The sequence below is a fragment of the Pyrus communis genome, chromosome 5 (genome assembly GCF_041283825.1).
Source record: "Pyrus communis isolate YQ-2024b chromosome 5, ASM4128382v1, whole genome shotgun sequence".
In the NCBI taxonomy this organism is placed as follows: Eukaryota; Viridiplantae; Streptophyta; class Magnoliopsida; order Rosales; family Rosaceae; genus Pyrus; species Pyrus communis.
This window is the reverse complement of record NC_142569.1, coordinates 4,562,481-4,590,101: the sequence shown is the minus strand read 5'-3', so window position 1 is coordinate 4,590,101 and position 27,621 is coordinate 4,562,481. Positions and strand designations below refer to the sequence as shown.

At 39.1% G+C, this 27,621-nt stretch overlaps 6 protein-coding genes and 1 long non-coding RNA gene across 9 annotated transcripts; 4 read left to right on the top strand and 3 right to left on the bottom strand.

The window, feature by feature from the left end:
- Positions 1–919: 919 nt before the first annotated feature.
- On the bottom strand, positions 920–2,669 carry LOC148696593 (uncharacterized). Of its 2 annotated transcripts, none has more exons than XR_015961996.1 (4): positions 2,523–2,669; positions 2,277–2,427; positions 1,852–1,932; positions 920–1,283 (listed from the first exon to the last, which is right to left on the bottom strand). It is a non-coding gene; the product is annotated as an uncharacterized LOC148696593 (long non-coding RNA). The 2 variants fall into 2 exon arrangements; XR_015961995.1 differs by having other exon boundaries at positions 2,277–2,422.
- An 831-nt stretch (positions 2,670–3,500) lies between these two features.
- Positions 3,501–4,933, top strand: LOC137724352 (uncharacterized). Its single transcript, XM_068463090.2, has 4 exons — positions 3,501–4,016; positions 4,120–4,266; positions 4,344–4,421; positions 4,511–4,933. The coding sequence occupies exons 1-4, from the start codon at positions 3,714–3,716 to the stop codon at positions 4,727–4,729; spliced, it is 747 nt and encodes a 248-aa protein (XP_068319191.2). The 5' UTR covers positions 3,501–3,713; the 3' UTR covers positions 4,730–4,933.
- A 982-nt stretch (positions 4,934–5,915) lies between these two features.
- On the top strand, positions 5,916–9,644 carry LOC137726744 (alkaline ceramidase TOD1). Its single transcript, XM_068465695.2, has 4 exons — positions 5,916–6,536; positions 6,637–6,840; positions 6,959–7,519; positions 8,913–9,644. Exons 1-4 carry the CDS (start codon positions 6,290–6,292, stop codon positions 9,275–9,277), a joined length of 1,377 nt encoding a protein of 458 aa, XP_068321796.2. The 5' UTR covers positions 5,916–6,289; the 3' UTR covers positions 9,278–9,644.
- Positions 9,645–10,008: 364 nt separating this feature from the next.
- LOC137724591 (uncharacterized) lies at positions 10,009–10,797 on the top strand. Its single transcript, XM_068463351.2, has one exon. It carries the CDS (start codon positions 10,135–10,137, stop codon positions 10,597–10,599), a length of 465 nt encoding a protein of 154 aa, XP_068319452.1. The 5' UTR covers positions 10,009–10,134; the 3' UTR covers positions 10,600–10,797.
- A 1,113-nt stretch (positions 10,798–11,910) lies between these two features.
- LOC137726413 (nuclear intron maturase 1, mitochondrial) lies at positions 11,911–15,119 on the bottom strand. The gene has a single exon (XM_068465340.2). The coding sequence runs from the start codon at positions 15,073–15,075 to the stop codon at positions 12,970–12,972; it is 2,106 nt and encodes a 701-aa protein (XP_068321441.2). The 5' UTR covers positions 15,076–15,119; the 3' UTR covers positions 11,911–12,969.
- Positions 15,120–18,216: 3,097 nt separating this feature from the next.
- LOC137725493 (mannosyl-oligosaccharide 1,2-alpha-mannosidase MNS3) lies at positions 18,217–22,738 on the top strand. The gene is made up of 6 exons (XM_068464200.2): positions 18,217–18,607; positions 18,930–19,876; positions 20,622–20,877; positions 21,428–21,625; positions 21,755–21,903; positions 22,026–22,738. The coding sequence occupies exons 1-6, from the start codon at positions 18,527–18,529 to the stop codon at positions 22,282–22,284; spliced, it is 1,890 nt and encodes a 629-aa protein (XP_068320301.2). The 5' UTR covers positions 18,217–18,526; the 3' UTR covers positions 22,285–22,738.
- On the bottom strand, positions 22,555–27,469 carry LOC137725494 (potassium channel KAT1-like). 2 transcript variants are annotated; one of them, XM_068464201.2, is made up of 11 exons: positions 26,751–27,469; positions 26,460–26,675; positions 26,196–26,351; positions 26,013–26,070; positions 25,592–25,909; positions 24,710–24,949; positions 24,407–24,505; positions 24,278–24,310; positions 23,880–24,065; positions 23,100–23,784; positions 22,555–22,914 (listed from the first exon to the last, which is right to left on the bottom strand). In XM_068464201.2, the coding sequence occupies exons 1-11, from the start codon at positions 26,927–26,929 to the stop codon at positions 22,799–22,801; spliced, it is 2,286 nt and encodes a 761-aa protein (XP_068320302.2). In that variant the 5' UTR covers positions 26,930–27,469; the 3' UTR covers positions 22,555–22,798. The 2 variants fall into 2 exon arrangements, with proteins under 2 accessions (XP_068320302.2, XP_088549997.1); XM_088693871.1 differs by having other exon boundaries at positions 24,278–24,505.
- Between the last annotated feature and the right edge of the window lie 152 nt (positions 27,470–27,621).

The following is a 27,621-nucleotide window of genomic DNA, read 5'->3' as shown; positions in this document are numbered from 1 at the left end:
ACAGAGTTATCGCTTAGTTGACGTCACCACGAACATAGCTGACAAATTTGACCTCGAACTACTCGTATGTTGTTCGTGTTAATTTATATACACATGTGAAGAGTTTTTCACCCTAAATATATTTTCATAGTTTTTTAGAACCAATAAGTTAATCAATTTGTTTACTAAATAATAAATCAAATCCCTGACGCAACATGGATGAGGCTGACAAAGAGGTTTTTCCTAGTCCAATTGATGCTGCTGGTCACTGTTCAACAGTAACTTCAAAAAGAACATGTAAAACTGTGATTTTTATTATGCACACACATATATTAATATTTTATTTATTACATTTACGAGTAAAATTAATAGTCACATTAGAGGGGGAAAATGTCTCTTCCAAATGTGGCGTAAAATAGTAGAGTAATAGCCTTCACATATTAAGAGTTTGTTTGGATGTGTTTTTAAAATGAAGAAAAGTATTTTTGGAACAAATCCTTAGTAAAAACGCAAGTAAATTTTGGAAAAACACTTATAATACTTCCTGGAATAAGTACATAACTGGTGCTTATTGCATAAAACATTTTAAGTGCTTTTGAAATAAAAAAAACAGTTTCTCCAAAAACGCTATCAGTCATTTTAAAAACACATCCAAACGAGCCCTAAACATATTAAACATATGAAGTACACTTGAGTTGTTTAGGTGCCCAAAATAGTAGAGTAATCGATTTTCCAACAAATTTTGATTTAGTTTACCATAATTTGTGTGTTTTTGTTGTTTCAGTTTTCTATTTTACATCATGGAATATTTCTTTGAAACTGACCGTGGGTTGGCTGATCGTTATGCTTCTTTTGTAATAGTCAATCAGGATATTCAACACGTCGATTCCAGCGGCAACATACGCTAGTTTCGAGTTTGACGAAGAGTGCTTGAACGTCATTTCAAAGAAATTCAAATCTTCAAATCAATTCCAAATTGTAACGTTTCCCAGACAAAGCCGGATTTGATGCTCGCCACAAGTACAGGCGTTTCCAATCAATTGCTCTACCTACTTAGTGAATCTATGTGGCAACTTGATTTAGTAGGTTGGACTGCATCTTTTAAACTGTTGCAGTGGGACTGGACCCAAAATAATTTCGTTGTAATGCACCGATAATGAAAAGCCCTAAAAATCAAACAATATACTTTGATTAGACCCGTATGAAAAAGATATTGGCATATCCTCGTTCTCAAAGAGAGCCGATGAATGTTTCCCAGCATTCCTTTGCTTCTTTATTATCATCAGACATAGTGCGTGTAATAGCTGCAAATTTTTTAGAGTGAAAATAGTGAGATTCTTTTATTTGTTTTTCTCTTCATTCATGCAGGTATAATAGCTTGCAAAACTGAAATTCAAGAATAAATAAGATCACCGGTAACTACAAAATAAAATGGGTAAATGAGGTGAGGTGAATAGTTAACCCTAGTTAAAGTAATGAGTGAATGAGGTTTTGTGTGACTTTGACGTGTTCATTTTGTGTGGCAAAATTAACAAAAGTTGTCAATCTACGAATTCGGTGTATTAAAGTATTAAATTGAGCGAAAACATACAAAGTTGTTGCCGGTGTGCACGTTCAATGCATTCAAGTATAAAACATAAAGAAACAGACAAAATTTCAATTTAGATACGTTTGAAACCGGCAAAAGAAATGTTTAAAAAAAATGAACAAGCGGAGTTAGTTGTTTGAGGGTAATCTACTCCTTACCCTCTTTTTGCTTGTCTCACCACTTGCAAGTTTTTTTATGACAAGATTGCCCTTATGTGGATTACCTTAGAAGATAAAAACATTATTAAAATACATAGATAACAAAATAATTTGTTGATTCATTACCTGTACAGATGAACCCGACCATCCGATGGGGTAGCGTACTCTTCTTCAGACAATCACATTTAGCAGCTTCTTGGTACTTACCTGCATAATAACAAGTAGACATACATTTGTTCATACGATAACACGAAAGGTGAATATTGAAGAAGAAAAAAGTGTTTTTGGATGATATATTTTCATGTTGAGTTGGCTACATAATCGTCTGTAGTGTTAGTTCATGAAAAACTTGGGAACTTAACATCTTTACTACCATATTAAAGACCTTAAACCCCCTCGAGATCTCTTGAGCAGTACTCAAACCCGCTTTGAACGTGCTTGAGTCCTCTCGAGCGGTTAAAATTCAAAAATTATGCTTTGAAAAGTAGTGGAGCAGAGAATTTCCTGGAGTTGGAGAAAGTTGTAGGGTTGGGGAAAGTTGTAGGGCAAACCTGGAAAATGAGAATTGGTAATATCCCATCTATACATTGTATGCAGACTCCGAGTTTCCGAGTTTCACCATGGCATTAACAAGTATATATCTTGCAACTGTCTCTCTGCTTCATCACACTTTCCAGCTTTGATTAGCCCTGGTGCCCTAATCTTCAAGCAATGCACCAAATCAGCAGTGGAGTAAGTACAAACTTAATTAGCAGTATCTAAGTACACTAAATCAAGAATTGAAGATTTAAAATTACCAATACGTTTTTCATCAAAGCCTCGGGAGGCGTCCTAAGCTTCTCTATGGCACTCTTCCGTTTTGATGAGGCTACGTACTCATTCATCATCAATAACAATGATTGTAACACGTCCTTTTCGCTCTTCAGGTACATCTCTTGCTTTCATAAAAGAAGACCTATACGATATATGTACCTGGTAGCTGCAATGGCTCTAGGAATGGACTTATAGTTACAATTGATGATTCCAAGGACAGAGGCCAAAACCACAGATGCACCCCCCATGCCTCTCGCAATTTTTTCATTATCTCATATTCTCACTTATTGAAAGCTGTTGAGTGCTTATTAAGCGCACAAATCACAGGAAAGAAGGCCTGCCTCAGTGTGGGGCGGTGTGTAGGAAAATGGGAAGAAAGTGAGAGAGAAGAAGGGTTGAAAGAAGAATAAAGCATGGCCCCTCCCATGGTGGAAGGCACACGTAAAATTATAGAAGGTGAGACAGTGCAAAATCCATGAAACAATTTGTGCTTTTTGAGAATACTAAGCATGTTTTATTGGTCATAGTCTGAATGGCAGAGTTGAATATAAAGAGCATTTCAGGAGTGAAGTAAGGTATCACTTCGTTAGTTAATTAAGGCAAGGAAATCACCCTCGTGTCCTTTTGTAATACGGAATTTACTTTTTTGGCGAACTGGGACTGCCATGTGCACTCGAAAACCAAAATGCATTACACATTAATGAGGTGCAAGGAAGAATTTTGCAGAAGGAAACGGCAAAATCAGTAGTCTAGAAGCTGGCATTACAGTCTCTCTAACCTTTATATACATATATATACATGTGTATGTGTGTGCCAGGGCCAGGCCATTTATACCTTTTCCTGTTTCCTTTTCTAATGAATAACTAGATACTTTGCTTTCCTTGGAAGATAAGAAATCACAATAAAACACTAATGGATTAGGTTCTTGCTTCTTATCTAGGAGAAGAATTAACTTCTCGGACAGCTTGAAAAGGCACCCAAAAACGCAAACAGTTTGTTCACCCACCTTGCAAGACATAAATCAGAATTATTTGACATCCGTAGTATCAATTATAGCCTTCCATGTCCACCTTTTCTAAATAGGTGCCAATCACATGGTATCATCCTTTTTACTTCTACGTTTCACAAATTTAGGGTAACATTAACGTAAACGAAAAATCCTCACTGGAAAAAACATGGTGAACTCTTCCAAACTTTCCAGAGCGAGAACTATGTATGGAGCAATGGCAATGGCAACTGCGGTCTTTGCCGGCATTTATGTTGCGCGGACTTACATATTTGGTGCTAGGAAAGAAGAGGCTCAAGGTCCTAGACTTACGAGGTCCATGTCCATCGCATTCCTCCATGGAGGGCAGCTGGCCTTGCAGAGATTGCTTGAATATCATGAAGCTCGAGCGGATAAATCAGCAGTGGAGATAGCTGAATGTGAGTTGAGGACTTACCTTGTGGAGCAACGCCCTGATTACAAGAAGCTGCAGGTTAGGTATCTCTATATAGAAATAGTCCTTAATGGCATGAAATTTTCAAGTTTATTGATCAAACTGGTGTTTTCTCGTAATCTATTGTCTTTACGTACGAAAGTCGATTGTTGCAAAGCTTGAAATGAGTGGAAAAGAAGCCAAGGCAATTGAAATATTGAAGAAAGCAATAGCAAAGGCGCATAACGAAGGAAAAAACCATGAAGCATATGAAAATGAGATGCTACTGGTGGAAATGCTTATATACAAGGTTTGCACTTCGAAATTTACAACATTCCGAGAAAAAGAAGCATATATAAATCATATGATGATTAATGTGCCTTGTAGGGTGATTTTGAGGAGGCGCTAGGCCGTGAATGCTTGCAGCATGTAGAGATTTCAGATGCAAGGCGTCCGCTGTACAAGGTCGGAAAACCTTTCCTAAAATTATTTTCTGGGCAACCATTCAACCCCATATAGTTTAACATGATTAAAATTGTGTTTAAAATCGACAGGCTATTATTTACATCATGTTAAAGCGCAACAAGGATGAAATTATAGAATGCTGGAAAGAGTTTAACGCTCTAAAAGAACTCCAAAGTTTGCCTAGTGACAATGAAAGCTTGGAAGAAAGCCAAATTCATAAACTCAGTACAAATTATGAGGAGTTCGAGAAGGTCGTCAACATGCTCAGAAATGACATAGAGGGGCAAGCAAGGAAGAACAAGAAATAAGAGATGAGCTTTTCACTAGTAAATTTCCCTTTGCTGTCAGAAAACAAAGGGAAAAATAGAAAGCAGTCACACTTACAATACAGTGCACGTGGAAGTGATAAGTATTCATTTTGTAATCGTTCTAAAGTTCATTACAAATTTCCAATTAACCAAGAATTACCTTTTATTTTTTAGTCAAGAAATCGGAATGGGGTTATAAGATAATGTTCTCTTACCAAATTTAATTTTGATAATATATTCAAACAAAAATTAACTTACTCAATGACTTGCTAAGCTGTTTGAGAAAATAATGTTTTTGATGTATGTAAAGAAAAAATAGGCGTACTTGGATTCCTCAAGACGACAATACCAGTGCCGTCACAGTTTCATGGCAAAATGAGGCACGGTTGAACCAAGAATTTGGTAAGAAACATGAACCACCGTCTACTAACTCCTTGCACCTTAGCAATGGTGATCGTCCACCACAAACTAATTCAAGTGTCCTGCATATCCATCAAATTTATAATGTGAAGCTTGTGGTTTAGGTCCTGGTCCTGCGAGACTGTAATCGGCAAAAGGACAATATCAATCGTGTTGTCGTTTCATCATATGGTAGTATGCGTTGGCGAATGAGGCATGGTGCACTAAAATAATTTACCTGCTCCTTATCATATGTAAGTGTGAAAATTGGTTTTACAATATTCTAAGTATGTAAACTAAAATATAAATCAATTTACTTATATTTTGAATTCTCACTTAGATATCTTTTCCATACAAAGTTATTACAATATTCCATAGAGAATATCAACGAAATACGCAATAAAAATTAGCTTAGGTGAAGCCTAATCACTAGTTTTAGTTAGAAAATTAAATTATGTCGGGGTTTAAATAAAGAAAATTGAATTTTAGGGGGTTAAAGTAATATTTTCATTAATTTTATTATTACTATTTATTTGTACCACAATTGTGTAGATGATATTTGAGGTGGACATTCACATCAATGTTTATTCAATTAAAAACATTTGAAGTGGACCACATTATTTAAATTTATTAAATTTATTATGGTTTGAGTAATTTATGAACTTTGTTATTAATAAAATGCTACGATTTTTTTAATAAAACAAAATGGAAGGTCATCGTCTTGAAAAGTACAGGTCCAAGAGAAATTCGATTCTACATCAACCAATGAAGTTCCAACTGTTCTGGTGGAGAGTTTGTTTGGGTGAGGCTCAAATGGTGGAGAATTTGTTTGGGTGAGGCTCAAATGGTGGAGAATAATGCTGCATTCGTACATATGTTTTGACATTTTTGTATTATAATAACAAGGTTCTAATTCACACACTCGCACTCCTATTTGTTTTATTAAGTTTTAATTTATTTGTATTTTTTTATATATTTTCATCTTATCGCTTCGTCATCTTTCAACGTGTACATCTTCATTTGGATCTCTATATAGACACTTTAGAGTATATTTTTTTTTAATATATGTGATTATCCACCTTAATTGCCACAAAAATCATTTTTAATTGATGTGATTATCAAAGGAATACAAATCAAGGCGAGCAAACTTAAGGGAATTTTATGGGGAAGGCAAGTTCCACTCCTCTCCTCTTTCAATCAAAGTTGGTGTGTTTCTCTCTGCTCTACCTCTTCACCTCTCTGTTTCTAGCTCTCTACACCTCTCTCTCCCAAACCAAATGCCTCTTCAGATCTTCCCCCTTCGACCCGATTCAGGCCCCTCTCTTCTCCTACCCTTCCACCTACGGCGAGCACAAGTATGCAATCCCAACCCACCGCACCTCTTGCTCTTCTCCCGTCTATTTTTCAGGTAACACTCCCTTTTTTTAGCTCAATTTTTCTTCATTTTTTTTGCCTTTTGCTAATTTTGATTCTGGATTCCACCAATTGGGTTTTGTTTTTGTGATCAGAATATTGGATGGTCTTGAAGGAGATCCAGAATTTGTGTAAGAATTCTTCGTGGTCACCGTCGGTTTTGAGGTATTTGCAGGGAAAGGCTGAGACATTTGCAGGAAATTTAAGTACCCAAGCGAGGATTCCCTATTTTGTTCATTACAATGAGAGCACTGAAATCCCTTGTGGATTCTTGAAGAAATTTCCGATTAGTGATTCTGGTTGGTTTGGCATCCAAGCAAAGTTCTATAAAGTCCAATTTTTTATTTTTTCATTTAGCTACATTTGTCAATAAACATGTTTTTTTTTATTTTTTTTATTTTTTATAATGTAATTCAGATAGAACGGCTATGGAAAACTGTAAAGGAGTTGTAGTGGTCTCGGCGATCTTCAATGACCATGATAAAATCCGACAACCCCGAGGCCTTGGATCGGAGACCCTAGACAATGTATGCTTTTTTCTGTTCATAGATGATGTAACCCTAAAAGGACTTGACTACCATAGATTGATTCCGAGAAAATCCCAAAATTTTAAGATTGGCGCGTGGAGGGTTGTGAAAGTTTTGAGCAAGAAATTGTATGAGAATCCTGCAATGAACGGTGTGATTCCAAAATATTTAGTCCATAGGCTTTTCCCAAACTCGAAATTCAGCATTTGGATCGATGCGAAGCTTCAGCTAGTGGTCGATCCGTTGCTGTTGATTCATTCACTTGTGGTGTCTGACAACGCAGACATGGCGATTTCGAAGCATCCTTACTATGTACATACTATGGAGGAGGCAATGGCGACGGCGAGGTGGCAGAAATGGAGTGATGTTGATGGATTGAAGAGGCAGATGGAGACTTATTGTGAGAATGGATTGCTTCCTTGGACCCCCAGCAAGCTGCCTTATCCCTCAGGTAACCAAAGCACTTGCACATAATTAGTGTATTTCAAATCATCTCATCTTTCAACGTTTTTAGTGTTTTTTTTTGGTTGAAAGCTTCCACACATGATATCATTTTAATGATGTTGCTTTGTTTTACAATTGTACAAAAAGCTTTAGAAGCTAACTTGGCAAGTTGATGAATTTCTTAAGGGTAGTAACTTTCACGCTCTCAGTTTAGCTTGTAGCACTCTCATAAATGTATAAAATTATAGAATATTCAATTTTCAATGTTAGAAATTACATTGGGAATGCCAAAGTCGCTAACTTTTCCTAAATCGAATTTTACTAAATGGTCTTAGGAGACTAATTAAACTTTGAAGTACACATCCCCTCATGTTTCCTATGATTATAAAATGCAACTATTAAGCACTGGTTTTCGTGTTTGAGAGTAAGCTTTTGGCTGAAGAGAATGTGAGAAGTTGAAGCCGTGGGATAGTAGATGTACATGTTCTACGGTTTTTAAGATTAAAAAATTGGACTACTTAGTGTATAAATACAAATGTCAAGGTTTTAAGATTATCAAGTTGAACTACTTGGTCTGCCCAAAAGAAGAAATGAAAAGATTAATGGGATGACTTGGTGTCTACATAGACTATGCATTGTACAAGTCACATTTGCATAAGGTTTAGACTCTAAGGGTGAGTTTACAAATACCCAAATTTCTTAATTGGATCTTCTAAAACCTATGCTAACAGCGCTAAGATGTTTCTTCTCTTTCACTCCTTGTTATAACTTATTTTCTCTTTGTAAAAACGAAAAATACGTTTTGAATATGTGGTCCAGAAATAGAAAGAAACTGTGTGATCCAGTGTGGTCCAAGCAAGCAACTTGCAGTCCATGGCAGGGTAGAAGAAAAACTTTGGTGTAACTGGAGGATGCATCCTCATCTCTCAGTTTCACTCGTCACGTAATGAGTGAGATAGAAATATGAAAAGTGTAGCTTTGTATTACATTATTTCTTTGCATACAACGTCACGCAACGAGTGAGACAGAAATACGAAAAATGTAACTTCATATTACATTATTTCTTTGCATACAACAGTATAATTTCACATATTACTTAAATATTAATTTGTGAGTTGTGAGGCAGACATACAAACGAGAATTCACTAGTGTTCTTGCTTACTTTCTTTCCCTTGTGTTTACATAAATTTTGGAGGCTGTTCATGCCAATGTGATTAATCATCTCTTTCCTATTCTACAGTACAACAAAAACTTTCCTATCCCTTGTTCTATATCACTCTCGTCTCTCTCTCTATGACTCTTCATGTGACGAGAGAGGTAGATGTATCACTCTCGTCTCTCCCTTGTGTTTACTTTCCTGCAGTACGAGAACTAACAACTTAATTGTTGGTGTTTGGCAGACGTACCAGACAGTGCTCTAATCCTGAGGAAACATGGATTGAGGAGCAACCTATTCTCCTGCCTGTTGTTCAATGAGTTGGAAGCATTTAACCCTAGAGACCAATTGGCTTTTGCATACGTGAGAGACCTCATGAGCCCAAGGCTGAAGATCAACATGTTTGACGTCGAAGTGTTTGAGCAAATTGTTGTGGAATACAGGCACAACATCAAGCGTAAAGGTGGGGACAGCGGAAGCCAAATGGGGTCCAAAGCCCCCAAAACCCAAAAGACCAAAAGGGCAAGCCCTGATTTGTTGTATGTTAATGGCAGCTGCTGCAGCAAGTGCCAGAAGTATCTTTTGGAGATGTGGGGTGAGGAGAGTTGATTTTTGTCTCTAGGAAGTGAGTCTGCATGTTCCGCTGGGGAGGAGGGCAAAAGAGACAAAGTAAGGGAACAAGATAGAAAATAAAACAAAGCTGGACAAAAACATTGGAGGGTTTTGACTGATGAAAACCGCCAAACAATAACAGGTTTTCCAGGGCTTTTTGCTTTTTAAAATTTGATTATTCTTTTGGTGGGCGTTGACAGGACATTTAAAATTCTGGAGAAAGCATGCAGAGGAAAAACAATAGGTTGGATCATTGGAGAGGTTATGTAATGCTACCGAATGTATACAATAATGTGTTGCATGAGCAATATAACGTGAGATGCAAATACACGGGTTTATGATGACACAAAATTTTCTCTGAAAATATGTAAAGATCCATGAATCTGTTAAAAAAACCGGCACAAGCAAAAGTTTGGTAATTTTGGTTCCTCTTTTAGTGACACTTGCAGATGCACATATATTGTTCGTGATATTTAAATTTAATACCTTCTTAAACAAACTAAAATTAGTAGACCTTAAGTGTCATTAAAGTTATGGGCATTACCTCAAAACAAATTACGTATCAAATTACCATAATGCAGTACTCACAAGACGCAAAAAAATATTTCATTTTTGTTTTGCATGAAATCGCTTATATATTTCTATAGTTTCGCCCAAAAAATTAAAATTAAAAAAAATCGCGTATATATAAGAAAAATTAAAGAAAAAAAACTAAATCCAAAAGTACAACCACCCTCCATCCCATGCATGCAAATTCTCATTAGCCAGAAAAATCAATCCATCTGAATTTCCACTCTCTCTCTCTCTCTCTCTCTCTCATCTCTCTCTCTCTCTCCCCCCCCCCAAATACACAAATGTCAGCCCAACAAATCGCCGGCCACAGAGAGGGCGCCGAGATCTACCACGGCGAAGCCCTATGCAGGCAGAAGTTCCACGAGCTGCTCGACAAAATGTGCCTGCCACGTGGCCTCCTCCCCTTGGACGACGTCGTCGAGTTCGGCTACAACTCCACCTCCGGCTTCGTCTGGCTCAAGCAGAAGAAGAGAAAAGAGCACCGCTTCCGCGCCATTTCCAAGACGGTGTCGTACGACACGGAGGTGATGGGGTTCCTGGAGGAGCACCGGATGCGGCGGCTCTCCGGGGTCAAAAGCAAAGAGCTTCTGGTTTGGGTCTCAATTTCGGACATCTACGTGGACCCTAATTCGGATCTGAATAAGATCACGTTCGCTAACGGCTCCGGAATCTCCAGGTCGTTCCCCGTCACGGCGTTTGGGCTTGAAGGAGAAGAGAAAAACGGTGACGGTGATGGGAGAAAATAAAAGCTTAACTTAAGCTTTTACGAGATTGAATAAATCCTGTTTATTATAGTTATCATTTCATTTGTGCAGGGCCAATTAGGATAATCACAACTTGATAATCAAAATTTAATTACGTTTCTCTCACATGTTTTGTTTTGTATTAGTTGATTACATGACTTTGTGTTAGGATGTTTGATGAGAGATTCTTTGTGCAACATGTCATGCCGCCGCCTTCTGCAATTTTAAAGGCCTCCATTTATACTTAAATTTTCTCAACTTTCAATTTTAGGTATAGAACGGTTATTTAAAGCTTTAATTTTAGGTTTTAGAATTATAGTCGAGAGCAGAAACCTGAAGTTTCATCTCTTTAAACGTCAACAAATGATTAGAAGTGAGGTTTTCTCAATGCGCCCCATCTTTAAGAAATATTGAATGTTTTCTTCAGAACGTCGGATTGGTTATTTGATGTAAGGAGATGTTGACACATCAACAAAATCATCTTGCACTCATCAAAGTGAACTTTCTCATATGGGTTGAAAATCGAAATTATTGCTCAAATAGAAACTAGTTTTTGGAGAAACATGCTGAATGTAGTAGCTGTGGTTGCTAATTTTTAGTTTGACCCCCTCTAATCTAAATATGTTTATGAATTTCGTGGAGTAACATTAACACCAACTGCAGGACACGGTTAATTAGGCTGAAGTGGTACTTATGAGGTTTAATTTTAGCATCTAATGCACAATTGTTAATTGCTGGTTAGGTGCAAAGTGACCTTTTCATTAAAAGAAATATCCAGATTAACATCTAAAAATAAAACTAAAGTAAGATAGTCATATCAATTTATTGTTTACTAAAATTTTTAGGTGCAAAGTGACCTTTTCATTAAAAGAAATATCCAGATTAAAATCTAAAAATAAAACTAAAGTAAGATAGTCATATCAATTTATTGTTTACTAAAATTTATTTTTCTTTTCTAAATATGCAGTATATTTGATATTGTTTTAACTTGATGAATAGTTGTACAATACCTTTTTATTTAGAAATATATAATCCAGAAAAAGGTACATCGATTCAAAAAAATTGCGAGTGATTTTCACACTCATGTTTTTTCCATCTACATTCTTCTTGCTCGTGTCCTTGTATTATCCCTTGAATTGTCAATTTTAAGAAGCACATAACAGAAAGTGAGAGTGCAAAAATCACTTTCCTGAATAAGAGCATATGTGCGTGTTTCTTTAATTGTTAATCTTTAAAAGGATTGGGGACCAAACTCCGAAAGTCCCTTAATTAAAAAAATTTGGATGTCCAAAGTGTGTAGATTTGAGCAGCTAATTCATGCTAAAAGACGACATTAATCAAAGCATTAATGTACAATTAGAGTGTATTAGGAAGCTGAAAATCTAGCCAGATTCAAGGCCCGTTTGGTACAGCTTTTAGGATTCTTTAACCCTAAACCCTGGAAATCTAGCCAAGTTAGGTTTCTGTTACTTCAGTAGCAAGCAACTTGCAGCCAGAGCTTTGCATACATTATAAATCCAAATCCTGCATTCCATTTCCTCCCACCACCAGCTCTTGATCCTTCCCGAACAATTCCATTCTCAAACATGTTTTCGAAGGGGAGTTTTCTCCCGTTTCGGGGTTCTCTTGTGGACTGGCTGGCATTAATCAAAACTCATCGAAGCAACGCAGAGACTTACCACGGTGAAGCTCTGTGCAAGCAGAAGTTCCATGACCTTCTGAAGGAACTGTCTCTTCCCAAAGGCTTCATCAGGGCAGACATCGAGGAGATGGGCCACCACCAGCCATCAGGCTTCGTGTGGCTGAAACAGAAGAAGACAACGCACAAGTTTAAGAGCATTGGCAAGACCGTCTCTTACGATGATGAGCTGACAATGCTGGTTGAGAAAGGTAGGATCACGAAGCTCACTGGTGTTGCCAGTAAGGAAGTATTCGTCTGGATTTCCGTATGTGAAATCTACTTGGATGATCTCTCTTCAGACAAGCTTACCTTTAAAGTTCCCGCTAGCCTGACCGCAACATTCCCGGCTTTGGCATTTAAAGACAAAGATGAAAAGGATGACGGTGAGCAATGAAGTGTTCGCTTAGCAAACATTCTTGAGGGAAAATCATAGGAGGAAACTTGGCCCTAATAATTGTCCCAAATCCGTCACTTCTAACTTCTCATTTGCGCTGAACTTCAATCACTCAAATATACAGGCGTGCAGAGTCCTTCAGTCCAGCAACAATTAAAAGCAGCTAGACTCAGAAAGAAGCAATATATTGGAAAGTTGACATCCTTTCATGAAATGGACGCCATTAGCATTGCAAGCAGGTGCACTATCCCATTCAACTCTTGATGAAGTTCCATTTGCCATTCTCTGATAGAATTCATCATGAGCCAGGCACTTCCACGCAATCTTTTCTTGTTTCTCTTTCTTCCCTTAGCTTATAGTTCCGAACCCCAACGGTTTTGAAATCCCACAGAATTTCAGATATCTCATCTTGAGGCAAAATTAAACCATCTCGTTTAATTGATCTATGCAAGGCACAAAAGAATTTTGGGTCTTCAAGTCTGATGTAGTCACGTAAGAGCCGCTCATGATCCGGGACCCAATTTCTAGGAAATGGAGAGTAATCACAAGATGGAATCAGGGACATGTGTGAGAACCGAACACCTTCGATTGCATCAACAAGTCCCACCCTCAGTAGATCAGAATATTCGGGTGCAGAATTGTTGCTGCTCTCCCTCAGTGGATGACTGAGATCACGTGAAGCTATTCCATACACCTTGGCTCGTGATTTTAGTCTATATCTTGCAGCGTACAGTTTAGCCAAAGAACTACGAATAACATAGGCACAAAACCCAACAACTTTCTTGCGATTATCAGCATACTTGTACCAATCAGCCATGGTCTCTAACAACTTATTCATCTGGGAATTTGTATGAGCTTGACCAGAGTAAAGCATTGGAGTGCAGGGAAGTGGCTCAGGATCTTTATCACCCTTAACAAACTCAAGCCGCCTGAACTGGCGAATACATTGTTGTAAGCTAGCAGTAACCGAAAGGAGAGTCCCCACCCCTTTTTGGCTCACAACATTGCCTCCAGAGGCCGTGTACCTAAGCGTGGGGTGTATAACCCTTCGGGAAATTATATGGTCTAAGAACTGAATTCCCCTAGTTATGTGTTCAATCTCCACCTTGGAGTTATCCAACCTTATCCCGAATCTTCTCTCACAGAACTCAATTATTTGCTTACGAATATCCACCGCATCCTCTCTAGGCCCTCGAATACCAATCAAGAAATGACCCCCGTATCGAATATAATCCATTTTTCTAGTTTTCTCATTCCCACTAGAAGGAACAAACTCCGGCCAAGACGGGTTATGACAACCATCATTTATCGAGTTTTTCCATATACAATCGAGAGTAGATGGCTTAAAAAACTCAACTATCTTACCCTCCATAACTTGATCCAATTCATTAAGACAAACATTAGCAAGTAAAGGACTCAAAATTCCACAATGTCCATAAGAAGGTACCTTAGCAGCTTCTTCAGGTGCAAAGTTAAAGAACGTCCTCAACCAATACGGGTCCGGCTTTGGCTCCTTGTCGTTCAAAATCTTCTTCTTCTTCTTAGCCGCTTTCTTCTTCTTTTTGTTCTTCGGCCATTCGCCATCACCATCACTCTGTTTTCGATTCGGTGCTCGGACAGCCGATTGGATCAAACCCAGTATTTTCCTGTCTCTCACGGCTTGCTCTAAGCAACCCATTACACAATTCCTATCCACATTGTCAAAAATCTCACTGATATCTCCTTTCAGAAACCACAAGTACCCGGCGAAGTTGCTCCGGATGGTCCGAATAACCGTGTGGGCATTCCTTCCGGGTCGAAAAGCGTGGGACTTTGGTGAAAACCGTACCTCGAAAACAGGCTCCAGTATCATCAAAAGGACCTCCTGAACGACCCGGTCTTGGAAGCAGGGCTCGTCAGACTCGAGCATAGCCTGGAGCTTACGCTTGGATACCATCTCTTTGCTGGGTTTGTCATTGGGGCTTCGGATATACTGCTGGGTCTTCTTGTTCCAGGAGAAACTCCCCCGAACGACGGAGTTTCGCAGGGAAAGGAGGTCATGGAGGACGTGAGAGTGGATAGCGCTGCGGGGCGGGAACGTGCCGGTCACGTGGGCGCAGGAACGCTGGTAGGCCAATACCCAGAGGTCGAATTTGGAGAGGAAGCCGGTGAGGTTGGGGAAGGCGATGGTGGGCGGGGAAGAGAAGGCCTTGACCCACAGAGAAGAGCAGATTTCGATTGGGTCTTGCTTGAGGAGCGAGTAGGGATCTTGCTGGTCTAGCTTTGAAGGCGGCGGCTTTGGCGACTGCGGCGGGGTGGAGAGCGACCATGAGAGAGAGCGAGTGAGAGTTTTGAGGATTGCGGAGCGGTGGCACTCCAGGTGTTTGATGGAAGTTCTCACCGACATTTTGTCGTTGCAGGACATAGAGAGTCCGAGACACTCTTCCCTTCTCTTTTGGTTGGTTTGGGACCGTTAGTAATTCACTATTGAAGCTGAATCTCTGTCTTTGAGCATGGGGCTTGGGTGTGTGATTGGATGGGCCTTGTTGGTCTGGGCTATAGTTTCTTCTTCAAGCTAGTGTATAATGAAGTTTGGGCCCAATGCTTAATTGGATGCACTAGGCCCTTAAAATGGGCGAGATATGTCACATAGGCCGTATCTAAAGGCTGAAGCCACTCATGTGTTGTTTTTTTGTTTGTACATCGATATTTTTGTACTAGAAGGAGAGGGAGTTCGGTTAAGTAACACAATAAGCAACCTAATTCGGTATCGAATTCGTCATCCATGATTGTAATACTGAGTGACCACCCAGTACTAAATGGGCCCTTATATGAGAAAGTAAAACTATTCAAGTAATATAAAGGTTGCCCAAACATTTCCCGGGTTTATGTCATTGTCTCGTTAAATTATTTATAGGTTTACCTACATAGAATAACAACTTAAATTATTATATTTCTTCAAATCCATGGGTTTATTAAACATTGGTATTTGAAGCATTTCCTTTCTCGTCTTCCTCAATGTTTACTAAAACACGTGAAATGAATCACTAGAGGGGCAACGTGTTCTACTTACATGTAATTCTTAAGTCAAAGTTTCTAATTTACATAATTTTTAAATCAAGCACAAAATCAAAATTTAACGGTTTCAAAATTTCAAAATATTCCATACTCCGAATGCCATAGAATTTTCGCTAAACCAAAATGTGAAGGCTATAGCTAGTGTATAATATATATACATACTGTATAAGGGATGTATAGATTTGCACGCAGATTGACATCAAAGAAAGAGAGCCCCGTCCATGCATGGAGTTGGAGAGTATACGCTACGAAACTTCGACAACCCAAACAAAACAAAGTGCGTGCGGTGTGCCCTCCCATCGATCTCTCATGGGATTCATACGATGCATATATATTCACATGCCCTCTTCCTATTTTCCGGCGGCTTAAATTCTCACACTCACCCACCATTGACTTTCTGTATGATCTAGGACGAATCAAACATGCCCAAATCTGTATACATGTGTGTGTGTTTGTCAAAAGCTACAGACATTTCAGCAACATTATGCCTCAACATGCGCAGTATATTACTAATTAATTCATTAATCAAATTTCATACATTAAGAAACTAAGGTGAAAAAAAGAGGCATTTTCTTATCATATCCACACCATTTTTTCCCTAGTCCTCGGATTGGAAGCCCTTGCATTTTACCCGAAATTCTATCATCTTGTACGAATTATTCTTCAATTAATGAATAGCGTAACATTTTCATAAAAAAATTGAAATAACATAAAACACAGAGAGAAGATGTAATTCATATATACCTATATACTGATATAGGCTAACAATAAAGTGTTTTACAATTGATGTTCCCATGGGCCACCTTATTTTACGAACCCTAGCGCTTCAAGCAAAAAGGCGGGTGACAGATCCGAAACAGAATTCACCAAGAAAATCATAAAGAAAGTAGAAAACCAACAGAAAAAGTACTCATCCAGTCCATCGATCTTCTTCGTCATTTGTTTTCATCGTCGCGTGGCACGCATGCACGTGCGCGGGAACAAACTGAAACAGCGGTGGTTTAGGGTTTTGCAGCAGTGGGAGCGAGGTCGCAGAAGAAAGCGACGGAGTTGGGGTACGCATTGTGGCAAGGCGACGAACCGGAAGGCGGGACGAAACCCTTGGGCAGCATCACCGAGAACGGCGCCGTTTTGAAGTCTTTCTTGGTCGTCGTCTTCTTTCTCTTCTTATTCATGTTCCTCCTGTGCCTCATCTTTCTGTTCTTCTTGATCGGTTCTTGTTTGTCCATTTCAAACGGCGGCGTGTTCTTGATGTAGAACACTGCGGCGGCCGTGGGTATGGCGGCTGTTGGGGTTTGGGGTTGGATTTCGTGGGGTTTTGGTGATGCGGAGGTGGATGAGGAGGAGGAGATGAGGGCGGAAGAGGAGGGGGTGCGGAGGAGGAAGAGGAAGGTGCAGATCATGCAGTAGAAGGTGATTTGACTGTTACTGAAACCCATGAGAGACTTGAGAGAGTTGAGAAGAGATGGGTTCCTGGTGAATTTATGATGAAGAAATGAAATTTGGAATTTGAGAAACGTGTTAATCCCAAGAAAGCTTACATTATATATAGCCATGACCTAAACACCTGTGTTTTAAGAAATAAAGGGATTAGTGGGATGCTTAAATTAACGTAGATAAGTGACATTTTAAACATTTACGTTTGTTTTGTTTTGCTTGGGGTGCTAATTAGAAATAAGTAACGCTACATTTAGCTATTTATTTTACGTTTGTCATGTTTTGTTTGGGTTACTATTTAGAAACGAGTAATGCTATATTTACTACCTATTTATATCATTATTTATACAATCTCTTTAATAGAAGTGGGCCCACCAAGCAGTTTTGTTCATAAATTCATTTGTTTTAAAAGTAATACTACACTTTTCATCTATTTATATCATCTATGTAATAGAGGTAGCGCTCATCAATAAATGTAGATTTCATTTCTGATGATATAAATGATAATATAAATAGTTAGTAAGAAGAGAATTTTTTTTTGTTTTAATTCATTGGTTGTTTTGACGACAAACAACATTCTGAGCCAATGATCAAGGAATTTGAGCTCGTTTGGTTATTCAGAGTTCAAGAACAACTAGAAACCTCAGCAGTGGGATTACTTGCCCGAAGACGGAGAGTACTACTGTTTGGTAGGGAAAGCTTTTCGATAGCGTGACCCGCCCTACTACAGAGAGCCGACTTCGACCGAATCAAAGAGAACAATCAAAGAGAGTTATGGCCTCTTGATACAGTGACATAATTGAACTAGTAGCATGACCAAATAATCTCATTGCAGTCAAATTGGCTGACCAACTGATATTGCCAAGAACTATTATTTAAATTTATTTGCTATTTTTATTTTTATATTTGTTGGAATCTAGTTTTATAGTCAAGAATTATTATTTATTTTTATTTTTTGGTGGACTTCTGAGTCAACTCTCGCAACGTCCCGAGCACGTCCAATGGAAATTGCCCGTCATGACGTGTCCTCGTCGTGACGTGTTCATCCAACGGTCAACAATAACTCTCTCTCTCTCTCTCTCTCTCAAAAACTGGAGAGAGGAGGAGCTTTCACTCCTGAACGATCGCTAATCGCCATTCTAACATTCCCGCGAATCCAATTCCGCGCGCCCAATTCTCACGATTCCAAAAACCAAAATCCAACATTTTCACTCATTTTCTCGCGAAATCAGATTCCGGCGGGATTTCGATCCAATTCGCCGCGCGGTGCCTCTCAGCCTCCGATTAGAGGCGGAGCTGAGGACTGAGAACGGAACCCTAAGGCGGCGGAGGCGACGACGACGACGACGATCGGATCGAGCATGTCGTCCAAGTCTCTACCTTACTCCAAGAGAGATGTCCACTACGACAACGCTAAGTTCCGCCATCGCTCCTTCTTCAAGGTCTTCCATTCCTCAGATCTCTTCCATTTTCTCCCTTTCGTTGACTTCGATTCATGATTCCGATTGCGATTACTTCTGTAAATCGATTCAATTTATTGTCTGTTCATCGAGCTGAAATTTTAATTTTCTTGCATTCTGGATTAATATTGTATGATGCTCCTCTGTTTTCAAGTTTCGATTTTCAACGAATTTAACAGCTAAATTTATGAATATAATCACAATTGAATCATAATCTTCTCAATTTTTCATATGGCTGGTGTAAATTCTTTTGCTTTCTAAATATCCTGTAAAACCAATTAAGTTTCTATTTCTTGTTTCCCAGGTGATAACTCAAACTTTACAGACCAGTAACGTAAAGAATCACTGCATGAGTTGTAGTACAGGAAAGTTTCTACTTTTACTAATGATATTCGGTGTGGCGTATCTCATGCTTACACATACAAGTTCCACCACTGATGGATTAGTGAAAAGTAGTAAGAATGGTACGGAGCACATTAAGAGTGGCAGCATTAGGTTTGGAAATATTTTCAGAAAACCACCGAGGCTTCCTCCTCAGTTACCGCCTGACGAGAAAGGTAGTCGTGGCAACATTGGTCTTGATCATAGGAAGTTAAATTCTGACCCGAAATGGATAGCTAGGCAACAGAATGTCAAGAAGGCGTTTATTCATGCATGGTCGGGATATAAAAAGTATGCAATGGGTTATGATGAGTTGATGCCCGTGAGCAAACAGGGGGTTGATGGGTTAGGTGGTCTAGGTGCAACTATTGTGGATGCTCTTGACACTGCGATGATAATGGGTGCTGACGAAGTTGTTTCTGAAGCTGGATTATGGATTGAAACACACCTTTCAAATAAGATTAATCAGGCAGGACAAGTCAATTTATTTGAAACTACAATACGTGTTTTGGGTGGTCTTTTAAGTGCATATCATCTGAGTTCTGTGGAAAATGGGATGGACCCTACACATAAAGGACCTAAGCCAGTTGTTTATCTAGAAACTGCTAAGAACTTGGCTGATCGTCTACTAACTGGCTTTACTTCCAGTCCAACTGCTATTCCTTTTGGTGATATTGTTCTTCGAGAACCTTCAGCGCATCCAGCTCCTGATGGTCTTAGTAGTACTTCAGAAGTCTCTACTTTGCAGCTTGAGTTCAATTATCTAAGTTCAGTTTCTGGTGATCCAAAGTACACTGTGGAATCTATGAAGGTCTTGGAACACATAAGGACTCTACCTAAGGTGGAAGGACTGATACCCATATTTATAAGGTATGAGTCTGAAATATTATACTAATACTTACATCATTATTCTTTTCAATTTCTTAATTCTTGTTCATAAGTCTAGCATCGTGTTGACATTGCCCTTGTACTGAGGAGTGCCTTTCTGTGTCATTAGCGCTGCAGAAAATGATTTGTAATTTTGTATTTTTCTTGGATGATGATTATTTATTGCATGCATTATATTATTGTATGATATGTAGGTTGATTGAAACATTTATATAGTTGGGTCTTAGAAATTAAAATGTAGAGCTGGGAATATGAAAAGGCCCCCCTATTGCTTAATGAAGAATGAAACATATGTAAGAGTGTACTTCTTTGTTCTTTTATGAGAATTGCTCACCTGGTTGATTCCATGTAGCCTATATATGTAATAACTTAAGCAGTAAAAGTTATCCTTTCATCTTCCTTTTTTGGACAATGGTGGTCCATGTGTCTAAACACTTATAATATGAGTATTCTTATCGAGGAGGGTGCTGAAAGATTACTGATTCTAGTAGTGCCCTAGGTCTCATGGATACAACTTTTGGTGGATATTTTGAATTATTATTCGTTTTCCTGACAAACAAATGTATTTATTTGTTCTTGTGAGTTGAGAGTGTGTGTTATCTTTCAGTTTCTATTTTTTAGCAAAATTTGTTTGGGAGTTGGCGTCTCCCATGTTTCGTCTTGATTTTCTCCTTGTTTATTAGTTTAATATCTATTTTTTTGTTAATGTTGTCTATACTGTCTGCAGCCCTAGCACTGGTGAATTTGCTGGAGAAAATATAAGACTGGGATCTCGTGGTGACAGCTACTATGAATACCTGCTGAAAATTTGGCTTCAGAAAAATCGGGAAAGTAATTTTACGTATCTCCGTGATATGTACGAGGAAGCAATGAAGGGTGTCAGACACCGTCTTGTTCAGAAATCAATCCCCAATGGATTGGTTTTTGTAGGGGAATTGCCCTTCGGAGCTGATAGTTCTTTTAGTTCCAAAATGGACCACCTGGTATGTTATACTTCACAAAATCTTTGGCATTTAGATAGCTTATAAGTTTTTTCAAGTCAGAGAAGGAAAAGGTTGACTAGTTGGACATCATGTTGCCCCACATAGGACAGTGACGTGTAGGTGGCATTGAATTTACTTAATCAAAGTTTTGACGTCTAGCTTGATGAGAGAAAGCAATTCATACAGCCGACCCCACATAGTGGGACAAGGCTTTGTTGTTGCTGTTGTTGTTTAAGGATTCGGGTTGGGATTATGTGAGAGAAAGCAATTAGCATTATTATCAGGAAACAGTCCACTGAAAATTGTGATGGCAACCTCTGTCCTCATCCTGCTATGTGAAACCTTCTAACTTATTTAATGTAAAATTGATTGTTAATATTTAGCTTTATATTCTTTCCAGTTGTAAGTATTTTGCACAACCACAACATTCATGTATGTTTAGCTTTTTGTGGTACCTGGAAAAGCACTTACCTGTCACTAGAATGATGATCAGCATCCTTGCTCTTTTGAAAATGGGTCTTAATGTAACATTTTGTACTGCCTTTTGCAGGTATGTTTCTTGCCTGGCACTCTTGCACTCGGGGCCACAAAAGGCCTTACCAAGGAAGAAGCGATGAAAAATAATATGCTTAACTTTGAGGACCTAGAAAATTTGAAACTTGCAGAAGATCTGGCTAAAACATGCTTTGAAATGTATTCAGTAACCTCTACTGGTCTTGCTCCAGAAATTGCTTATTTCCATACAAAGGTTAGTTTTGGATCGGTTTTGAGTTGTTTGGGAAGAGATCCATGAACTTATTATCATGTTTTTTGGTTTTTTTTCAACTTTATATTATCTATATTGTCCCGGTGGACTTGACAACTCTTATCAAAGCAGGAATTTTCTGAAGGAGGTCTTGATGGTGGTAACAAGAGTTCTGAATATATGAATGACATAATCATCAAGCCTGCTGATCGTCATAATCTCTTGCGTCCTGAAACAGTGGAATCATTGTTTTTCTTGTACCGCATCACAGAAGATCCAAAGTATGCTTTTACTTTCTTTCTTATGTACCAATCCATTTCAAATCCCCATGAAGAACACATGCGTAGGGGATAAGTCATAACCCCTTCTGGAGCACTTTCACTTACGTACTTGCACATTGCAGATATCGTGAATGGGGCTGGCAGATTTTTGAAGCATTTGAGAAATATACCAGGGTTGATACTGGTGGATACAGTTCTTTGGATGATGTAACTTCAGTTCCTCCTCATAAAAGAGACAAGATGGAGACGTTCTTTTTGGGCGAGACTCTGAAGTACTTGTACTTGCTGTTTGGAGATAGTTCTGTTATTCCATTGGATAAGTTTGTTTTTAACACAGAAGCTCATCCTATTCCAATTGAAGGCACTGCTAAGATGGGATAAAACTATGTTGCATTAAAGCATCAATTCAAAAGAAGGACAGTATGGACAAATTATACGGTAGCAGGCACAAACATGGATGCTTTCTTGAGACTCCCTGGTGTTTCATACATATTTAGAGAGTACATCTGATTCCAGAAAACAGTCAATACCGTGGTTGCAGTTTTAGAGGTGGCTTAGTTTGTTTATTTTCTCGTGCAATTCATCGGGGATTCTTCTACGTGATAAAGATACAAGACCTGGATGTCCCTGTACTAGGGGTAAACCAGATAATGAGAAGATTTTAATTTGTAGTTCTTGCTATTTTAGAATTTTGATTAATTACCTGACGGGGTTTTACCCATCGAAAGTATTAAGAGCCATATTCTGTAATTGACTCTTGCACTTTTCCAGTAGTATTACTGGTTTTAGTTACATGTTACTCTCTTATTATACATTGCCTAAAAGTTACAAGCTATCTTTGCATCTACATAGTTGTATTTTAATGAGATCAAGTCACATCAGAATTCATAGTATTTCAGTCGTTATGGAGAAGAAACAGGTGATCACCATCTCGAACAACACTTATGTCATCTATTTCTGCATTCTCTGCGTTCACAACTTTTGTAGGTTTGTGTCCTCCAAACTTCTCACCTGCAATGTCATAAAGTGTGAAGACAAAGCTATGCCGTTTATGAAAAGTGTATGCTGATCCTGCTCAAGGTATGTTTTTGACATTCAATTTTGTCTTACCTTTGTCGAATATTATCTAATTTATAAGAACTTATAATTCAGGTTTGTCTAAACGCGTGTTTTGAGGTGAGAAAAAGAAAGCTTACTGGCAACTCTGAGCAGCTCTTCGATCGAATCAGGTAGGATTATTAACTTCGCAAGTTGCCTTTCCGACGCAGTTCCATTCTGAAAATGCATGTGGATAGTTACTCTATTGTTGATTGATCTCATCCCTTCTCTATCTGGGCTAGAATTGCTCGGGTAGCACTTCATTGGCACTTCTTTCCGGTGAGAGTGGGAAAATTGGGCACCCTCGTGTCTTTTGGAATTTCCTTTACAATTCCTGGTGATTTCAGATGTTTCCAGTTCAATAAACTCTATTCTATGTTCGGCTATTCTCCTATTCTCATATCTTCGTAAGAGGTCAGTTATGCTCTTGTTTCCCTGCTGTTGTGCCAGATCTTTCGGTGTCCATCCTCTGGCATCTGGTTTGTTTACATTTGCTCCTCCTTCGACCAAAATTTTGACCATTTCCAAATCTCCCTGGCAAACAGCAGTGTGAAGAGCCATCTGGCCATCCTCAGCCATCGTGCTGACATCCATTGCACATCTAGTTGAAATATCAGCTTTGCCTATTTCGCTCTTTTCTATAGTCTCTGAACCTGTAAACAAATCATTCCTTGCTTCCTGCATTGATGGTTCTTGATGCGAGTTGTCTTTGCACCCCGCACAAGAACAGCAGCCTTCGGTATGTGGATATTCACAGCCCAACCCTTCTTGTTCCTTCAGTTTCTGTAAAGTAGAATACAGAATATCAGTCTTTGGAAGAGAAGGGTGGTGTGCATGACCGCATGTACATTTTTCCGTAAACAATTTTGTTTCGGTACCAGAAAAATGTTGTTCATGATAATCTGCTCATCATCCTTGTTTGCTTGTATAGTGGTCATGAGTGAACTTCTGCGGAGTCGTAATATTTGGGAAAGTTCGGTTGTCCGAGCGGTGAAAGGCTGCGGCCTATGACATAATACTCCGATTTCCCCCAAAGTATCCCCCGCAGTAGCCTTTCCTATAACCTGTTTAAGAGTGTGAAGTCGGATATTTCGTCCTATATGTTCTCCAATCTCACACGGTATTGAAATGTTTATAATCAGGACCAGGTTTGCCCTTTGCGGGATGTCAGAGCCAATCGACCGAGTATGTATTTCGGGTCAACCGGACTCTCACATCCCGCAAAACGGGATCCCCTTTTTGAAAGGGTCTGTATACATGTGCATGTGTGACTTACTTGATCTTGCCCATCAATATTGGACACCAGATCCTGCAACCATAAATTTTTCCAAATGAACCTTAGTTTGGAAAGCATTTTTAAGAACGTTAGGAGATTATGCAAGCGGTAAGAGTTAAGCTGGCTCACCGCCGCACCGGAAACCAGTATGTATAGATCGGTCGGAGCCTCGTTTTGCAGAATTACGTCTTCCTTGGGCGGAAAATACTCTGCATCTATTTCTGAAACCTTAAGAAGAGAACACATAGTTTTAGCATCTTGTGAGCAACAATAATGCTATTTGGACACACACTGTCGACAAACTACCTAATAGAGGTGTGCCCTATCACTGAGACCCACTTCTATTAGTGAGAGTGTTAGCAATGTGCTTAGTATCTGAATAACGTTACTCGGTGTGGTGTGAACGATAACAAGTTAATGTGATGATTTTACCAATTGAAAGAGGAATTCATGAGAAACTCCTTGAAAGAGGTAGATTTTTTGAATGACGGGGAAGAAGAGATGTTGGGCAATGCTAGAACGAAGGGCTTTTGGGAGACCATTTAAGGTCTCTTGCTGCTTCAGTCCTTCTGTCTTGAACTTGAGGCATATATGTGAGAGCATTTGGTCCTGAATCCTTGGGGGCAAGTCATTTCTTGCTGCAAATTCTGTTGCAGCTCTCACTGTGTCCCTCTATCAAACACCAAAGAAAACAACAATTAATCTGTGGTATATTATGGGTAAAAACTATTAGGGTTTTGTGTCCACGCAGAGAGATTTTGTCTTATCGCCGGTGTCTCATGTTTCTCGGTTGAACAACTCACGGTTGATCCACTAGCTGTCCGGGTCCTACCCAACCACGGTGGAAAGATTTCAGTGAGTTATGTCGATCAATAATAAGATAAACCGATGAGTGGGATAGGAACTATGTCCCTCTCGAAGGAATAGAGTCAGCTGAGACACTTACATGAGTGTATATCACCGATAACACTCAAGATTTTTTCTTCAGTTTGAGTGTTATATAAAAACTAGATCTGTGTATTTGTCCCATGGGGGTTGGGGACATATAACCTCTCGTAGCACATATTTTTTGTGAGTTGGGTTAGGGTTTGAAGAAACACTTTCAAAATGTGGGGTAGCAAGAGAGCATACAAAGGAAACCTTTCCATGTCTTTTGCAAGTAATATATGGCCATGGGACCTTTTTTTAAAACTTTGATTGTGACTGGGGGTTTGTTCTAGTCATTTCAGAAGTAGAACCTACCCCAGAAGCTGCTGATTTATTTATTTGCAGTACTAAAAACTAAGAGCTGGAAGGAGGAGGACTAAAACTTACAAAGATTCTGGTTCTGCTGGTCCAATGAACTACAAGATTTGTCATGTTTCCTATGAGGTAAGAATTCAGTCCCAAGTTGAAGAGCATGTAGAAAATATCAAACAGCATCTCTCTAGGGTTCTCAGCATGCAAATCTCCATAGCCAGTGGTTGTTAGTGTTGTGATGGACCAGTATATTGAAGTAACGTATCTGTTCCAGAGAGTGTCTTGTTTGAAATCCGGATACACTGCACCGATCCAGGTTCTTTTCGGGTCAGGATACCGGTCTGCTATCAGATAGTTGATGCATCCGGCGCAGTGCACTGCAAAAAGGGTTACCTGAAATTTGACAGAGGACAAGTTTTGATGCCACCGAGTTTAAAATGGTGAAGAGAAAAATGACGAGAATTGTGATGCACTTATGGGGTTTTTCGGGGCTTACAAAAATGAGCTTCGTGCAGCGAATCCAGAAGTAGTTGAATCGGATGTCCTTCTCAAGTCTGAAGGAAAGCAGAAAACGGTTTGTTAAGTGTTTTGTGTATTTTGTAGGAAAGCAGAAAACTATCGGTAGTTTTATGTCAATTGGAAAGTTCGGAGAAAAAACAAACGCAAGGGAAGATGGAACCTTGCAAAGAGGTAGCTGACTCGTCTGAGGCGCCAGAGGCGGAGCATGTTGAGTACCTTAAACCCAAGTTCGCTGCCGCGATTTGTGAAGAGGAGGCTTATAGACTGAAATGGTGCAGTGGAACACACGTCGAAAAGAAACCAGGTTGATAAGTACCTGTTTGGTTGTATTGTATGATAGAAAAAAAGGGTTATTTCTTGCAGAGAAATTAAAACATGTAATATATGTTAGTTGTTTCGAACCAGAATGAAGCCCTTTACGCACCTCCTTGCGATTTGCTTTGGATTGTCAACAAGAAGGTAAGAACGGCTGTCGAGATAGGCAACAAAGAAAGTGAGAATGATGTCAATGCCAAAGAAGCCGTTGACAATGTTGTCAACGACGAAAAGAGCATCCTGCTCGTAAGGGAGAAATGCAAACTCGAACGGGCAAATCCACGCAGAGTAGATGACTAGAAGAACAAGTACCATCTCCCACGTCCTGAAAAATAAGCATCTTGCTTAGTATTAGAATTGGAGAAGTATATAGTGTGGCAATATGAAGGATGATCATCACCTATAACGAGGATTATACGGCGATATAATGTATTTCCGGAGCTTAGTAGATTGGTTGATTCTGGCACCAAGGGAAGGCAGAAGATCAGTAGAGAAGAAGCTGCTCTGAGCAACAGTGTCCATTTGGTATTCATCAATACAGAACCTCCGGAAGAAGTTTTTCGCGTACGAAAATGTCATTTTCTTCTGTGTTCGAGTAAAGCGGTTTTTGCTAACTAGATTTTTCAGGTTGGTTAAAGTCTTGTGAGAAAAGGGTATTAATAATAGCCGCAGCTTCCCCTGTTGCTTTTCGGGTAGTTTAGTTTCGACTTTCACACTTGTGACCGATCTGCTTTAAAAAGAATATGCTGGAAGTTTAAGCTGTGTGCAGGCAGGTGGCTCGTGCTGGTTTCGGATGGAAAAGGGAGTAGGGAAAAAGAGAGAAGAAAACTATACATCTTGTTTGAACAAGAAATGTACGGATGGAAGAGAGAGACGAACACAAAACGAACACGTTGAGATGAGACAGGGGAAGTGGCAGACGAGAAGTTTGATTTGTGTAATGCTGTTGGAGCTGCAGATATGTTCTGGAGTGAGTGAGAAGCAGAGAAGATGGTAATGGAGGTTCTTGTTGAGTAAAAGTGGGGGTGGTGGGAAATCCATCATTGATGCATGTGAAGATATGCTCTAAGAGTAGTTGCTCGGCTAGGACAGATTTCATTTGGGTTTTCAGCAACTTGTGACATTGGTGCCTTTTTTCATTTCAAACTATTAGAAATGAGAGAAAACTCTTGTGAGACTGTTCCTGCCACGTGACAATACAAAGTTGCAGAAAAAAAATCTAGTTAAAAAATAACATGTGTTTGAATTTGATGATATGCAGTCACTTTGCA

What these genes read in the sequence shown, in the direction of transcription:
- LOC137724352 (XM_068463090.2), top strand. Translation starts at nt 3,714, where the DNA reads ATGGTGAACTCTTCCAAACTTTCCAGAGCGAGAACTATGTATGGAGCA. An exon ending in TGGAAATGCTTATATACAAG is followed by an intron (nt 4,267 to 4,343) that starts GTTTGCACTTCG and finishes TGTGCCTTGTAG; the next exon opens with GGTGATTTTGAGGAGGCGCT. An exon ending in CAAGGCGTCCGCTGTACAAG is followed by an intron (nt 4,422 to 4,510) that starts GTCGGAAAACCT and finishes TAAAATCGACAG; the next exon opens with GCTATTATTTACATCATGTT.
- LOC137726744 (XM_068465695.2), top strand. Translation starts at nt 6,290, where the DNA reads ATGGGGAAGGCAAGTTCCACTCCTCTCCTCTTTCAATCAAAGTTGGTG. An exon ending in TTCTCCCGTCTATTTTTCAG is followed by an intron (nt 6,537 to 6,636) that starts GTAACACTCCCT and finishes TTTTGTGATCAG; the next exon opens with AATATTGGATGGTCTTGAAG. An exon ending in ATTTCCGATTAGTGATTCTG is followed by an intron (nt 6,841 to 6,958) that starts GTTGGTTTGGCA and finishes AATGTAATTCAG; the next exon opens with ATAGAACGGCTATGGAAAAC.
- LOC137724591 (XM_068463351.2), top strand. Translation starts at nt 10,135, where the DNA reads ATGTCAGCCCAACAAATCGCCGGCCACAGAGAGGGCGCCGAGATCTAC.
- LOC137726413 (XM_068465340.2), bottom strand. Translation starts at nt 15,075, where the DNA reads ATGTCCTGCAACGACAAAATGTCGGTGAGAACTTCCATCAAACACCTG.
- LOC137725493 (XM_068464200.2), top strand. Translation starts at nt 18,527, where the DNA reads ATGTCGTCCAAGTCTCTACCTTACTCCAAGAGAGATGTCCACTACGAC. An exon ending in CTGATACCCATATTTATAAG is followed by an intron (nt 19,877 to 20,621) that starts GTATGAGTCTGA and finishes TACTGTCTGCAG; the next exon opens with CCCTAGCACTGGTGAATTTG. An exon ending in TTGCTTATTTCCATACAAAG is followed by an intron (nt 21,626 to 21,754) that starts GTTAGTTTTGGA and finishes TTATCAAAGCAG; the next exon opens with GAATTTTCTGAAGGAGGTCT.
- LOC137725494 (XM_088693871.1), bottom strand. Translation starts at nt 26,929, where the DNA reads ATGACATTTTCGTACGCGAAAAACTTCTTCCGGAGGTTCTGTATTGAT. An exon ending in GCTGCACGAAGCTCATTTTT is followed by an intron (nt 25,910 to 26,012) that starts GTAAGCCCCGAA and finishes GTCAAATTTCAG; the next exon opens with GTAACCCTTTTTGCAGTGCA. An exon ending in ATGAATTCCTCTTTCAATTG is followed by an intron (nt 24,506 to 24,709) that starts GTAAAATCATCA and finishes TCTCTTCTTAAG; the next exon opens with GTTTCAGAAATAGATGCAGA.